The sequence below is a fragment of the Centropristis striata genome, chromosome 15 (assembly GCF_030273125.1).
Source record: "Centropristis striata isolate RG_2023a ecotype Rhode Island chromosome 15, C.striata_1.0, whole genome shotgun sequence".
Taxonomy (NCBI): domain Eukaryota; kingdom Metazoa; phylum Chordata; class Actinopteri; order Perciformes; family Serranidae; genus Centropristis; species Centropristis striata.
The window spans coordinates 29753138-29770376 of record NC_081531.1 but is presented as its reverse complement, the minus strand read 5'-3'; the positions used below and the strand labels follow the sequence as shown (position 1 = coordinate 29770376).

Genomic DNA, 17239 nt, shown 5'->3' with positions numbered 1-17239 from the left:
AATGTGACCTGAAGAGAAGAATACATAATGTATCACTGTCTCTCTAAGTCAGAGGTTAATACCCAGTAAAGAAAGTGAAAAATTTTGGGGGGGTGAAAACAGGAAAATGTGAGGTTAAGAGAGAGTGCAAGCGCAAAAGACACGAAAAGAGAAGCCCAGGAGTTGAAGCAACGAAAGAAAAAAATAGCATGGCATATTATTGAGGGACACTTTGGTGCTAAGCTGCTTATTGATAAAAGCACTAATCTGCCTGGCAGAAGGTAAGGAGGCTGGGATGCGTGGTGATATAATATCTCAGCTAAAGGCAATGCCATCAGGGAGCTGAGCCTCCACACAGCTTTACCTAAAGGAGTTACTCATTTTATTTTATTTTTTTTGCATAAAAGACGGAATCTGACCATGTGCCACTCGCAGAAAACGTATGCGCCTGAGGAAAAATGAGCGCAGATCACTGTGAACCACTGGCTTTTCATCAGACATTTCATCAGACTTGATCGATAGGGAGAGACCATCACTTTTTAATACGTATATAGATCACTAGCATCACTTTAATTATTTTCCCTCTACATCAAAGAGCAAGTCAGCATTGCCGGGCATTTTGATGACATCAAGAGGGCTCGTGGTTGGCAGTCATGGCGAGTTGCACAGAAAGTTCACTTAGAGTTGCCATTCATCAGGAAGACTTTTGTTACGGGTCCTTTGCCCCTAAATCAATGCATTGTTACATTATTAAAAAATGTTTAATGCATAATCACTACATTAAAGCTGACATGATGCATGAAACAGTGCCATTAACTGTTAAAAATCGTGGTTGGGGGTGTTGGGGGAATAAAATCGAGCACTGGAACCTCACATGGTTACCAAGAATCCTCTTGCGGCTAATATTTTGTATGTCACTGGACACAAAACTGGGACATTTATCTTGATTTAGAGTTGCATTTTGTATCTGCTTTCCATCCGGCAATATTCCCCGCTTAGCTGTGATGCAAATTAATCTCAGACAGCCCTTTTCCAGTTATATCTGGTTCTTAAACTGGTTCCATTCACAATTCTTGGAACCTTGGTGGTATCTAGTGAACCAGCCAACAGTTATCCGATTTTTCAGCAGAATATAATCGAGGATGTGCCATTAATGGAGGGCATTGCACAATGCAAAACCGAAGTTAGCAGTAATAGCACGATGGCAGATCACATTGATTAATTGGTGATAAAAAAATGTAGGAGACTGGAGACTACTCCTCCCCCTCTTTCTAAACTGTAGAATGATAGGTGACCACTGCAGTTTGCACTTCAGATCAAGAAACCTGCATGTTTTTTTGGGAATCAGCTTGTTCAGCTCATTATGTTCAAAATACTCAAAAACAGTTCAATTTAATAACAGTGGTTATTATTTCATATCTTCTTATTTTTAGGATGTAGCTACATGTTGTGAAAATGAACTTGTGTCAATGCTGATTAATCTAGTAATCACTACTAAAAGCTGCAGATTTATTTCTTGACCAATAATGTCACTTCACTGATCTACACTGAAAATTTCAGTTGTTGATACTTTTCTTTACTCACTTTAGAATTATGAGCGCTACACTTATTTAGATTTGATGTGGATTTTGAGAGAATTGTGGAAAAATTTAGATTTGATACTGTGTTAGAATATAATGCTTGTTTGGCGACATTGTGTACACCCTGTTTTTTGTCACCTTGCCCCGTCACCTTTCCATGTAGCACCACTACTGATGTTAAATGCAAATTAAAGCTGTTCACAATAACAGGAAGTGACACGTTTCACACTATGTTATTATTTTCAGGCACTAAAATCAACAGCATAAGCCCAGTGGTATCACACTTTGTTGGCGCATTTTCTGTTTTACTTTCTTTTTTTTATTCTTTTTAGATATCACCTTTTGCCACTGCAGGAAACCGCAAAAATGATGTTACCTGTGCTTGTATATACTGAAAAGTATACTAGTTCCTCCTGTGCATGGTCTAGGCTGTTATCTACACCTGTCAGTTCTGCCACTCTTCAGCTGGGCCAGCCAATCTCACAGGGCCAATTCTAATCATTCAATCTGAGAGTGAGGCGCAAATGGAATCAATCCTTGTGTCCTAGTTCAAAGGATGGTTCTCTCATTAGAGCGAGCCTGTTAATTGAAGTCATTTGCCTCTCTGCTGTCTCCCTTGCCCTCACCATGTTGATCATCCCTCTAGTTAGAGGCTTTTTTTTGTGAGGAGCACTCTGAATCAATACCTCGTCTGTTACCCAGAGTGGTGGGAAATTTCTAACTATTATCTGCTGTGTCTGCAAGTTCAAGTGTGCAAAAATGAACTCATCTTTTCTGACTGGTTTCATGTGCAATCAATTCATGTTAGAGAAGTTACTTCAGTGAAATTTTTTTCTTAATTCCATAAAGTAAGAGGCATGACAAGACAAGACAAAATACCTGACAATATTAGGAAGACTCTATTGTGTTACTACTCCTACAAGTACTAGTCTACATGATCTATTACATACAGTATGCTACTATGGTGTCTGGTCATCCGAGTTACATGCTTGATTGTGTTACATGCAATGTTGCTTATGTCTCCCCAGTTTTGGGTCACATGCAGGTAAATTATTTATTTTATTTATTATTATAAATAACATGATTGATTTAATCATTTAAATTGTTTGAGTACAACAACATGTGAATGAATAGTACATATGTATATGCAGAAAGTCCTTCCATCTATCAGGGACATAACATGTTAATCATGCTGTGAGTTCAATATCTGTTGTTTCACATTTCTGTATTAATTACAAACATTTTAAGCCTGATTTACACTTTTAAGCCCTATGATGAGAAGCCTCCTGCCAGATGAGCACTTGAGTTGCTGAATATATAAACCCAGGCGTGTCCAACTTCACATCATGATCCATGGATTCTGACTTTGAGTCAAGTCCATTTTTAATCTTCTCTCCTCAACTACCTGGAACCCTCCAATAAGTCTGGCACTCCCATTGGTCTGCTGGTGTAAAACCAGAAATCTGCATGCTAATGAGCATCACATGCATCTAATAGACTTTGACTTGTTATGTCGCAATAACTTTAAGAAACTCTGCCCCTCCCAAGTTTGGACAGCTGTTTGGCCTCTGAATAATTAGGATGCATCTTGATATTTAGGTGCTCCAGTCTTTAAGAGAGCATGAAACAGGACGGGTACGTGCCGGGTGCCAAGAAATTGTAAATGTGCTGAGTATAGCAGGCAGCCTGTGCACCCAACGTTTCCGCATAAGCCTTGATTATTGAGCTGTGCCATCTTTTATATTGTGCAGAGCCAGATCGCACAGCTGACATCCGTCTCCGTCTACTGTAACTCAAGGTAACACACACCCTCTCTACCCTGGCAAGATACTTCAAAGGATGTCTGGGGATGTTATATGAATATTTTTGGCCTCAATCTCCACCTGCCTTGCACAGTTTTTAATAGCAATGAGCAGGCACACACCAAAGAAGATAGGAAGGGGTGGAGTTTAAGGATTTTAGGCTCTAGCCCACTAGACTTATGCAGTGAAATTACTAGAGCAGTGAAATTAAAGGAATATGTAAAGCAGATCAGTTTGCTGTCGCTGTATTCATTTTATTAACTTGTATTTGATCAAGGGCCAGTACATTGGCCCTTTCATGCCTGTTGTAGTGTTGGCTTTTGTGTATGTTATGCAGAACCAAAGGAGGAGACAATTTAATACTGTACACCTAGTCTTAAGAGGCTTCCACAATTCAAATTCACCCTTACTCTTTTTCCTCATTCGTTTTTAGGGGACAGTTTCTTTTCTAGAGGTAGTGGAGTGTGAGCCCAAGAAATTTACATCTCTTAATTTTGCATGGGATTAGTGTGTGGTGCTGCTTCTGTCGTTATTTTGGCTAACAATTTCTGTCAATGAGCAAAGATGCCCGCCTGTGTGTAATGCAGTTGCAAAGCTTGGCTTCTGAAGCTATCGCAGCAGTTCCAACAGCCAGGCCGAGGAAAAACCCTGTAAAAATGAACAACAGAAAAGTATTTGACATTCTAATTTCATGTTGTTGTAGATTACTGTAAATTAATGAGTGAGCTTACCAAATTGGCTGAGGAGTAATAGGAGATTGCAGGATGTTTGCAAGACATCTGCGCTACAAGGCCAAATATTTAGTGAAGAAACGCGTTCTGTTATTAATGATTTTTAATCAGAAAAACTATCTAAATCCCACTCAGATGGATTTCTGCCAAAGTGACAGCTTTAGCCAAAAAAAAAACAAACTTTAAAAGAGTGAGAGAAAGACACCTGCAGTTAACACAGTTATAGACTAATAAGTCTATAATTGTGTTAACTGCAGCTCTCCTTATTGTTGCTACCACTCAGGTGAATATGTTAATACTAACAGACTGTCACTAATGTAAAACTGTTATCTGACATACTCTTCTTCTTAAATATCCAGCAGCCTGCAGAACTTACTTTGATTTACATATTCACTTACAAAAGGAGTTTATTCTAGTATGTCAACAACGAGCGCTGCATGGTTACAAAATACTTTTTTGCAAGTTAAGATGGACTTGATATGGCTGACTAAAGGACAGAGTCATCACTTTGAAGGCTCTGCTTGCATGTAGATATGGTAATAAGGAATGCTTGCAGTCTGTCTGCAAAGCCAAAACTGATGAACAACATCAACGGAAAGAAAGAGTTCAAAGCTCAAAAGTTCCTGTCAATGTTCGTGTTTTTATACAAACCTTTAAACACAATGAATGTATTAATGTAAAAGTCTATGAGAATTTGTCCTATGTGTAGAATAGCCCACATCATGTTAGGTTGTCCAAGGAATATTTTATTATGCTTTAACTTAATTGTTGTCCCAAGGGGAAGTTGCCAGTTCAGTCTTCTTGTTCAGCCATGCTAAACAAAATGAAATTAGAAGCACACAGTATTTAAAGGCGATGCTTCAGCAGAAAATAATGAAAAGTCTCTTGAGTCTTTGGCTTTAGTTTCTAATGGTAAAGAAAGTAAGTCTGCATTGGAGCCGCTCAAACTCTAACAATCCAGCGTACGAGTGTAATTGTAAGAGTATAAAGCAGGGCATTCAGTATTTATTGGTTTCTTACCAAAAAAAACCCTGCGGATGACACAAAGCTGATTGTATACACAAGGACTTGCTGAATGAAATGCCAATATGTACTTATATTCTTTTGTATTTGAATCCTCTATTGTATGACCCATAGCTGAGTCCTTCATGATCAACTCAATACACGTTCATTTTTTCTAATATTTATCTCTCATGTAGTCATGTAGTAACACGTATTGCTTATATCTTATTTCTAATGCTGACGGCAATCTCAGCTCACCACATACACACACACACTGCATTAAATTTACCAAGACTTGTGGTGCTCCCTGCATCATCATCATCTCTCTCTCTCTCTCTCTCTCTCTCCTTTCTTTCAGGTTCCCACTCAGAGGCAGCCTCAGACTGTCTGTCTTGTCTCTGTGTATTCAGGATTTTTCTTTTTTTCTGTCAGTCCCCTCCTGCCCACATTTCTCTTCCACTGTAGACTGACTGATCCTATCACCTGTCTGCCGAGCCTCTCGTCATCAGCAATTAGTCCCACTATTTGTAGAAGGCTTCTCACTGCTAGGTTACGCTGGCTCCCAGTCAGGCCATTTTTCTTGTTACCTAAATGCCAGACTTCCAGTAGTTGATATCCTGCCTGTCTGCCATTTGTACTGGCGTGTGCTAGTAAATATGTGTCTGCATTTACCTCAGTTACCTGAATGGTGACAGTATGGTTTGGCCTCATGCTATTTACAATGGAGGAGGGCTGAAGTACCACAATAAAAAAGTCCATCTATTATTTTGTAGCTTTGTGTTATTTGCTTTCTCCAATGATTCAACTCTCCCAATTAAAATCTATTCAGACCTATGAAAGCTTCCTCCTGAGAATCTACTTCAGTCATCTTTATGACTATGTTTGATCCAGCAATGTCTTGGCTCCATCAAGTATGGATCAAAGTACCATACATTCATTACTGGCTTCAGCTCTTAAAAAAGCATCTCAGTGTTTGTTTCCATGTTAGAAACTTTTTCTCATCAAAAATAATTTTCTTCCAATAAGCTTTTGGGTCGGTGTTTTAAAGGCACAAGGAGTTGGATTTGTTAGTTGCAGTTTGCTAACACAATATTGAAAGTTGACCCCTTGTTCGTGACTCAAGGCATCCAATTAGCCAGCCAAGTTTAGCGATCTTCAGTTCAGCGAGCTAACAGGCAAAGTATTTGTGCCCAGAGAGAAGAATTTAGCAGTGCTTCCCAACTTCTGAATTAGCCAACACTGATTACAATGTCAGTCAGGCCATGCCTCGAAACATCCCAAACAAAGCAAAATGAAAAGAAAGAGAAAATAGGGTCAGAAAGCAGAATCTATGCACATAGAGACACCACTACACTCTTCTAGAGTGGAGTAACTGATGGTTGATACAGATTACAATGTATTTGTGTCTCTTTATCCATTTTGAGTAAAATCCAACTCACTGTGCCTTTAAAATCAATTAATTATGGTACTATAATATGCAACCTAGTTTATATACATACTTGATCATAAAATTACATAAAATGCAGATGTTCGGATAAATTGCAATATGTTTAAATGCTGCTAAAAACCATAGTGCATTATGTAAGCAACAATAGGATACAGAGCTGCAAGATACTTTAAACGAAATGTAAAAACATAATGTGGCACCCTGTATTATGAACGAAGGTCACTGTTCTTTATTTACGTATGTTTGAAAACCACACAAACATTCTACAGTATATGTAAATACTTGGAAATAGTCTTAAGATGTGAAATAGCAGCAGTAGTGGTGACTAAACAATATACAGTACTTTCAATGAAATGCAGCCTACGACAAAATGCATTGAATCACGCTTTTATGCCATTAAACAGTAAGCACAACATGCAGTACAGGCTGTGTAAATTATTCCAGCATCTACAATGCTTTTCACCTCACTTTCCTTCCAGCCTTCCTTTTCTGGGTAATCAGTCAGGGCAAATATGTGGTGCACAAAGAGCCGTGTGTGTGTGGGTGTCTGTGTGCGTATATCTGTGTGCCATGCCTGTTTGAAAAATACTGGAAGGCAGATTGGAAACCGAGATAGGAAAACATAGGGAATATAAGTCAGCTGCACTCTTTCCTTTCCCAACTGTTCACCGAAAATGCAGATGACATATATTCAATGATTTCCATGGGTTGACTGTATTACGTACAGGTAAGAGACAATAATGTGTCACAGTCTTGTAGAACAATTGCAAATTTTGCCTCCGGCCTCGTCTGTAATACACCTCTGCTGAGTTCAAACAGCCGTATTGGGCTAAATTGGGCTAATCCCAGCTCAAAGGGATGCCTAAAGTTCACAAAGTGTGGGCCCTTCTTAACAAAGAAGCAGGTTAATTAAGACTCACAGTGACTCACTCTACCCCCTTTCCTGCTCTAAGAATCCACTTGGCTTTAGGTAACTGCAAACAGGAATAAGGATGAACAACACAGGGGGGCAAAACTCATTCATTTTTGATAAATAAAGCATTATAATAGTGTGACCGTATATAAAAGACGAATATACAGCTTTTCAGGCGATCGTGATTGCTAGTTAACACTCCATTTACAGTGTTCCTTAGCACTGACAGTGTGTTTTGTTCAAATGCAAGATTCTCATTAAGTGAAGTGTGAAAAAAGGTGCCATCTCCTAGACCCAAAAGGGCTAATTATCAGCTGTAATGGTTAATGTGAGTCACTGGTTTCTCCAGCAACCATCATGCAATATCACACATCCAAAGGTGACTAAGGGGGAACTAAAAGCTATGAAAATAGTTTCCATGAAGGCACACAAACATTCACCTTCTATATTGATTAGGACTGTAATTTTGATTTAACTTGCGATCATATAAATTTAATTGAACAAATCCCTTACAGGTTCAAGCATACTTTTCTGAAACAATCCTCAAACTTCCATTCCAGAAACTTTGAATAAGTAGAGTCACAATTCACAAAAAACTATCATCTGCAACTATCATCTGCAACGTTTACTCATTTGTCTACACTGCACATGCCATGCTGTGCATCACGCATTTATATGAAAATTCCCATATTGATAATAATTTCTCTGAAATATCTGTACTCTCCTGTATGTAAATGCCTACCCACGCTCAATAACAAAATTGTGACATACACCTGAGAGCGGTTTAACTTGCCAAGACCCTGAGGAAAATTCCCACTGTCCCAATTCTAATTATAATATTACCCAAACAGGTGCAAGCATTATGAACGCAATTGTAAGGACCTCTGATCAGCCCAGGGAAGCTACAGCATCCATGCAGAAAGCACATTCTGTTTGTTTAAATCTCGTATAGAAACATTTGGCGTTTGTTTGTTTGTGCATTTGCACTTGTTAAGGCTTGTTTTTGCCAAGACATAGGCTTTCTTTTCAGATATAGTTGAGAAACAGGCTCAGGCCTTTCAACACTTACGGTAAAAACGACACTTTTTTGATTTCGCATTTCAGATATTTAATTAGTCTTTGGTATAATTCCAAAGAGTGTTGACACAGGACAACTGACGACAGCAGTCTTTCTTTATCAGCCTGTCATCTGTCTTTTCACTCATGAAGCAATGATAGTACATCTATGGAGGCTATGGATTAGTTGGAAGCAAGAAGCACTGTCCATGGTTCTAAATTTCCTTAGCTCTAGACACATACACTACAATCATCGGTTAGTTTTGGATGTCTGCGTCTATTCCTTTTCTTTTTTTCCTTTCCGAACAAGCATTTTATGAAAAGGATTCATTGTGAATTTGCTGTGAGGCAATGATTATTTCTTGCTCAGCTGTGTTTAGAGGCACTATGTCTGTTGTAATATACGATATCCCGGAAACTGCATTTCAGGAATTCTCAAAGTGGGTTAATCTAAAGCAATTAGAGGGCTGAAATATTCTCCACAGAGTCTAGGGAGAAGATCAAAATGTTTCCTAATTGATAGCAGTACTAGGTCCTAGTGAAGAAAACACACCAAACATTGATTTGCACATATAGCTGGCACATACCATAATGATGTGATCAAATTAGGACATCTGAAACATCCGTTTGGGTTTCGGCACCCTGAACAAGACATTCTTGAGTGCAGAATTTAAAGATTCTACAATTCAGCAAGGCTGTTATCAAGCCTAGCTTTTAATTTAAATGAAAATATCGTATGCTGAAACAATGAATTATATTGTCATGGACTTACCAGCTAATTAATGCAATATACAATATCTAATGTTAAAATAAATAAATGGCAATAAAAGAGGCTACAAAGTACATGTAAATACATATTTAGGCAGTGATACACCCACACAATACAGGTTGGCTACTAGTTGTCTCGACTACAAGTAATAGCCTTTGCATATTTGTGGTGAAATAATACATAACTTGACTACCAAATCTACAATGTACCACTGCTGTATGTGCGTACATGTATTTGCAAAGATACATTTGTCAAAAAGGGTCCTCTATGTTGACTGTCTGGATGCATTTCCTCATCTCTAATTTTAACCTGAGTCAGAATGACTTCATGTCTAATCACAACCCCAATCACAACACTGGACCTAATTAAACTTGTCTCGATGACTTGTTTTCTCGGGTTTAGGTAAGGATTTGAAGTGGGTGAAATATCTTCATGTTTAAATATCTGCTCACTATCAATGTCATAAACTCAAAGTTACAAAAACACAAGTACAAAGAAGAGTTCATTAGCAAAAACATTAAAAAAAAGCATTCTTAAAATGAATGATGCAACACCAGTTTGATTGATATTCCTTTTAGAGAACAATAAAAAAGAAAACATTATTAATGCAAAATTAATTAAACAACCCAACACCAGTGTGACTGATATTCCTCGGCTTGCACATGAAGAAAAAAAAAAAAACACGATTTGAGAAAGAGATCTTTTTTTAAAGTGTCAAGATCAGACTGGTGTTGATTTGCTGAACATTGATTTTATGCAACAATAGTTTGCAGCTATGGGATGAATGAAAAAAAGGAATGATAATGCTGGAGATAGTTATAGAGCTTAACTGATCATTATTTTTGTGTGCTTATAATGTGTAAACATGCAGGCTGTAAATTTCAGACATTACATCAAGAAGTTTAGTACAAACCTAGACACCTGACCACATTCGCAATGAAAAGCCATTGTCGAGTGTAGCGGAGTTAATTAAAGCAAGGGCACCACTCTACATCTGTCACATCACTTGGCAGTTACTTTAATTATATATTTTGGTCAATCTGTTCTTCCTGATGTGAGAGGGGATGCCATACATGAGACAACATCTGCTGAGGTATGTCACATGAGCTTCAGCATCTGTCCATGTTTTTACACAGCCTGTCAATCACTTGAGTCTCATACGCATTTATGTTATCATATTGAGAAAACCACAAACACTGTCAAGTGCTGTGAGCTTACATCTGTGCCGCAGTTACAATTAACTCTCTTTTACTGAGCAAGAAATCTACTCACAAACACAGAGATTGGCACTACACAAAAATACCCAGACACACCCCGTGGCTTGCAGTCATTTTGGTCCCTTATGTTGTCCATCAAGGAGACAGTGGTGACTGTTCTCTAAACTGACTCCACCCACAAAGGCTTGTGATCACCTAAGCTGTCAGCTAGCATCTGCTGAAACTACCAACCAGCCAACTGTGATACTGGCTCTGAAGATATCTCCACAGAAAATATGTCACCTACACATGTTCAGAACTCAGTGGCATATTTTCCACTTCTATTTTTTGCTAATTCTTATGTGTCAAACTTTATCTCCAAAGCCTTGGAGAATGTCAAACTGTTTTGTATGTATGACACTGTGATTTGATATATGGAAGCATCTTGAAAGCTGATGTCAACTCGTCTCGGATGAAAATAAATTGTATACATCAGTGTCAAATATTTGTGATAAAAAAAAAAAAACAGATGGCCATTTTTGGATAGCACTGCAGCAAAAATGAATATTGCATTGCAAGAGCTAGACATTATTGTGTGATTCACAAATATATCAGTTATCACTCAGAGGTGGCAAGAACTATCAGTCATGTTAGGTTGCCTATCACAGGTGCACTGCATTTGTTTGAGAAGAAATGCCCCAGTATAGTAGTCTTTGGATTTTGCTCTTCTTTGAAGTTGTGTGATACTGTTTCTACCTCCTGGAGGATTTTTCTTTCCTCAGGAAGAATGAAAGTGCAGTACAGTAATTACTGTACTGAAAAAGGGAGTTGCATTTCAGTAGTCCGTGTACAGATATCTTAATAAACTGATGGGATCAGAAAGTTATAATATTTAAGTGGAATGGTATTCTACCTTATCCTCCCTGAACACACACTTGTCTAGTCCAAAATGCACATTCACACACTTGGAGATGACACAGAAACCCAGAGACACAATAGCTTTCTATCCCTAGACTCTACAAATTTTTCTTCCGTAATCCCCTCTGAGTCTATTAATATTTCGGTTACCATGGCAATTCGAGCCTTGCCAAATGTTGTACAGATAACAGGAGATAAGAGCATAAGGAGCAGGGAGATAAGAGCAAGTGACCCGCAGAGATCAGAGCACGAGAGGTCAGGCAGAAGAGCAGAAGTAAGTCACTGAGAAACGGACCTTCCCTACTCAACTCCACTTCCAACTCCATGAAAAAACAAGTATGAAGGGCCATTTAAAGTTTCTGGGATTGCAACATTTAAAAACAGTTTTCTTTGTGTGTCAAGTTTAATTCTCCAGAAAACTTAAATGGCAGCAAAACATTTAGTAAGGCAACATACCACTGCACTTGATATTAAGAAAAATAGTTGATACTATATTTTTTCCAAAAAAAACACCCTTCTAATTATCATAATTACTCTATTCCCAAAGCATATTAATGTTGTCCATGTGACCATAGAAGCAGTTTAATGGCAAGTAGATATTGATGGAATACCATGCCATTTCTTTTTTAACCTTTATAAAAGTTATATGCCTTTCAAATGGGTGTAGACATCTTGTCTCTCCTTAATCTGCCATCTCAAACATTATGCATTGTTCTGCAGGGAATAAAACTGTGAATAAGAAAAAGGTGACAGTAAAAAATCTGCAATCATTTTTTACACTTTTAAAATTCAAACTGATGATTCAATAATAGCAAAAGCCATTCAAATGATTAATATTTGATATCATGTTATTGTCTTTTAAGTGGTTCATGATGTATTACTGTAGCTGACAACATAGTCCTACGAGAGTTGTTCATTCTACCAGAAAACTGCACACAATAAGATAACATACATGATTTCTAAAATTGAGTTATTCCTCTTCAATACACTAAAACAATGCAACACACCAACCATCCACTCATCCAACAGACCATCTAGATCGGGGGTGTCAAACTGATCCATGAAAAGGCCAGTGTGGCTGAAAGTTTTCATTCCAACCAAGACGAAGCACAATCGACTTAACTCATTCAATTAACTGAACTGTCTTGTCTCACACAGTTGATTTGTTTCAGGTGTGCTCTTGGTTGGAACGAAAAAACTTGCAGCCGCACTGGCCCTTTCGTGGATCAGCTTGACAACTCTGATCTAGATAGCAGTTACATTTTGTAAGGCATGACCTTACCTGCTTGTTGCTGTACTTCAGTTGGCTGGTCTTGTAGCTGTAGTCTGAGTATTGGTCCGAGCCAGTCGAGTTGTCGTCTCCTCCCGTTCCTACAAAGGTGTTGGCAGCCGGAAGGTCCTGGACAGCCTGATGCTTCTGTGAGGCTGAAGGGGATTGGGCCTGCAGCTGAATGGAGGGTAAGGGGGAGTTGGAGCGGTAGTGCCTGCCTATATCAGGGCTTCCTGGTGAATATGTTAAGGGCAGGTGTATCCTGGGACTGTCGTTGACCCCATCAAGGTTGAACTTGAGACTCTTTTGTAGGCTGACTTCCTCATCTTCTCCAAGTGGTTTTGGGGACTTTTGGGGTTTTCCTTTCCTCCCTCGTTTGCCTTTGGCATTTTTTGGTGCCTGTTTGGGTGCATATAAGTCCTTTGTTTCCTTCTTGCCAGCTTGATACCCACTCTTAGTTTCTCTCTGGATGCGGTGTCGGATAAATACCACCGCCAAGATCAACATGACAACACCTGCCACACCGGCAAGGCTTCCAAACAAAATGTTACTACGCTGTGCAGCAAACCCATTGTCAGGATCACCAGCAATGTCTCTGTCCAGTGGAGTGTAAAGACTGTGTCCTACTAGAGCCTCCACTAAGCTGACATTTGAAATGGTTTCATTGACATAGATGTGGACCAGGGCAGTGGCATGACGTGCAGGCTTCCCCCTGTCACTCACTCGCACCACGAGGCGATGTAGTCCGCCATGTTTTCGGGTCATCTCTTTTGCTAGAGTGATCTCCCCACTGGAGGGGGAAATGCGAAATAACTGGTAAGGGTTTCCACCAGCGATACTGAAGACCAGATCTGCATTAGGCCCACTATCCAGGTCTTCAGCTTCCACTACCTCAACATGGCTATCTGGGGAAGCCAGAGGTGATAAGCGCCTGAAGGAGGAATTGGATGGCTTGGTGACAACAGGGTCGTTGTCATTTTCATCCAGTACGTTGATGGTAACGCCCACATATGAAGACCGAGGTGGCTCTCCTCCATCCACTGCTTTTAGACGGAAAGTATAGCTACTTTCTTTCTCTCGGTCAAACGAGATGCTTGAAAGAATGGTGCCTGTCCCATTTTGAACAACAAACTTCCCTCCATCAGGTTCTACAGAGAGGTGAACATGGGCATTCTCCCCTTTGTCCACATCCAGGACTGTTACCATGCCAACTGGACTGAGGGGAGGCATGTTCTCCAAAACTGAAAAGCTGTAGCCACTGAGCATGAACTTTGGATCATTGTCATTGCGGTCAAGGACTTTTATTACAACACTTGCTGTTCCTTTATGAACAGGTGATCCTTTATCTGCTGCAGTGACCCGGAACTCATATTGTTCTTTATGCTCACGGTCAAGTGGACTTCGGGCTCTTACTTCCCCTGTGTTTGGATCAATTTCAAACAGACCTTTGATGGTTGAGTCTGCCACAATATTATAGAGGAGCTCTGCGTTAGTGCCACTATCAGCATCTGAAGCAATCACATCCAAAACCTTCTCCCCTGGTTGGTTTTCTTCAGCAAAATCTACCTCAAACAAAGTCGGGGAGAATATTGGAGAATTGTCGTTCACATCAGTCACCTGCACTTTCAGAGAATTGGTACTAGAGAGTGCTGGATTTCCAGAATCCACAGCCACAATCTCTACTCGGTAATCCCTAATTCTTTCGTAGTCGAGGGGGGTGGTGGTCTGCAGGAAATACTTCCTCTTGTTGTCACTTGATGAGTCGCTGGCAGGGCGGAGCTGGAATGGTACATCTCCTGCAACCACACAAGTGACCACAGCGTTCTCTCCCTCATCCTTGTCGGACACTTGCACCAAAGCAACGGCTGTTCCAACTGGCATGTCCTCTGAAATGTTAGCCACCCCTTCACTGTGTGTCACAAGACCAATTCCACGGATCTCCACAGCTGGAGCATTGTCATTTTGGTCAGTCACCTCAATTGTCACAAATGTCTTCGAGCTTTTAGGTTGAGGACCCTTATCCCTCGCCACCACATAGAAGGACAAGCTGTTGATTTCCTCCCTGTCCAGGGCTCCTTTGACATAGATAATGCCACTGGACCGATCAATTCGTAAGAGTTTCGGCACCGGGTCTACTGCTTGGTGAAGGGTGTACTCAATTTCTCCATTAGGGCCCATATCAGAGTCATTTGCTTTGACCTGTAATGAAAGGAATATTGTGGTTAAAGGCATGATTTATGCGAAACAACTTGGGGTTAGAATTAAAGGAAAGCAGTGTAGGATTTTCTCTTCTAATCATTGGTCAATGAATGAATTAATAAATTAATCAACTGATCTCTGATCACTTCAAAGCACAGCAAGTGAACAGATTTATTTAGGCATGTTTCATTATTGCCCTTTATCTCTGCTTTGATGGTTATAGCCCTTTTTTCTCTACCCCTTTCTTTTATTCCAGAATATGGGCGAGAGAGAAGGTCCACATGAAAACATTTGGCAATATATTAGCGCTGCTATTCCTTTCATGACAGTCGGTACAATGTCACAGCGGTATGCAGACAAAATCCTACACAGAGTGTCTTACTCCTACACTCTGACATTGTGTATCTCTAATTCTATTTCTGCAAGTATAATAGCACAACAAAAGCAAAAAGCAGCTTAATTACCTGCAGAAGCATAACACGATAATGCTGTAATACTTGTATTACTTGAAAATGAGTCATTGGTTTGAAACCACTTTCAAATAACACATTTTTAAAAACTTGAGTATGATGAAGATATGTGAGTTGACAAGAACTACATGTGGTCTTGGTTTCCCTTGAGTTCTGCATTAGAGTCTAAATTTTGAAAATTCAGAGTTGTGAGGCTATTTTTAAATATTTTAAAGCACAATGGCAGAATAAAAATATCCATCTTTGATTTGGATTTTTCACACTCAGACGTTATCCGAGGGATAAGCGTTGCAGACTCATTTAAAAAGAAAAAAAACCCATCTTGATAAACTGAGTTCTTTCTTCTTTTTCCTTTTTTTTGTCTGTGTTTCTCAGTTGCTGAATATAAAAAAATCAAGCAAATCAAGCACAATTTTGGTTTTGGTTTGATTTAAAACAAGTTTTTTTAAAACAAGTATATTTGCATCACAGTATTTGTGTCTTACCTGCAACACAGAGTGCCCCACTGGACTGTTTTCCGACACTTCTGCCTCATAGGTGGACCTTTCGAACTTGGGGGAGTTGTCATTAGCATCAGTGACAACCACTCTCAGCAGAGCGCTGCTGTAACGCTGTGGGTTTCCTCCATCCACTGCCTTGATATTGAGGTCATAGGAATCCTTTAACTCGCGATCTAGGTTGCCCAGAACAATAAGCTGCGGGAGCTTCCCCCCCCTGTCGTCAGCCACCTGTAAACCAAATAGGGTTGCTGCGTCTGGCCCTGCAGTCAGCGCATAATCTGCCACCCCATTCCTGTCCGAATCCCTGTCTGTAGCGAGAGGTATGGAGAACAGTGCCCCCATGATGGTGTTCTCAGGGACAGAGATGGTGAGCACAGAAGATGGAAATTGTGGAGTGTTGTCATTGATGTCCTGCACCTCGATGCGTCCTTCAATGAGTCGTGGGCTCTGGTTTTGTATGAGATCTGTCACCGATACTTCGAATTCCAGGTAGCAGGGCTTACCCTTAGCCAGGGATCGACAGTCCCTCAGGGTCTCTCTGTCTATGGGAATCTCTGTGGTGAAAATGTCTCCCGTCTTTCCATCGACACGAAGGTAAGGGGAACCCACCTCCAGCTTGTAAAGATGACCGGAGTCTGGTAGGCCCTGGTCTGCTGCCAGGCTACCAATAAGAGTGTTGGGAGGCTGCTCCTCCTGGACCCGGTACAGGATACTGCCTTCAGCAGAGCCACAGTGCAGCACCAGGACCCAGAAGAGGACTACTTGTGACTTCAGTTCCATTAGGTCATCAGAAGATCTGCCTGCAAAAGGACAAAATGAGTATATGTATCAAAATGTTGTTACCTTTTTGAAAAATTGTGTGTTGTGACAACAAGCTATAATAGCTATAAAATGCCTTGTAGCTGTACAAAGCTCCATAGATAACAATTACTTCACTTTTATTAAAAACTCGAAAAACACAGACATCACATCTACAAGTCATTGAGACAACAGTGATACATGCTGCCAGTAATAAAGAAAAAAAATGTCTTCAGTGTAATTTTCCATGATATCTCTGTAAAATTCATATTTGTTGTCAATAAGTAGCAGGCATAGAAGCATGATATAATAATAAGACAACAATAACAACAAAGGGAAAGAGGCAGTTTTTAAAAAGTGCAATCATAACCATTTCCCGGCTTGGTCTCTTTTCTGTTCCAGCGCTTCAGTAGCTTAAATGAATGTCTCAGCTTCACAAATTTCTTGTGGAAATTAATGTTGGAACAAGAAATTGTATCTTCTGAGCTTGCACACAAAACAAACTTGAGGGCCAGTGTGGATTGCATTGTTTCAGCTGCGTAATTAAATAAAAGTGTAATACAAAATCAGATTGCCTAAAAGACTCATTATTTTGGTATTACACTACTA

At 39.8% G+C, this 17239-nt stretch overlaps 1 protein-coding gene across 1 annotated transcript in view; it reads right to left on the bottom strand.

The window, feature by feature from the left end:
- The window catches only part of pcdh1a (protocadherin 1a), an 87129-nt gene that overhangs the window by 62257 nt on the left and 7633 nt on the right, over window positions 1–17239 (bottom strand). The window contains exons 2-3 of the mRNA XM_059351517.1: window positions 15818–16632; window positions 12676–14862 (exon numbers count right to left, since the gene is read on the bottom strand). Of these exons, the coding sequence (XP_059207500.1) occupies window positions 12676–14862; window positions 15818–16612 (2982 nt within the window). The 5' untranslated portion in view covers window positions 16613–16632. The remainder of the gene's footprint in view (window positions 1–12675; window positions 14863–15817; window positions 16633–17239) is intronic.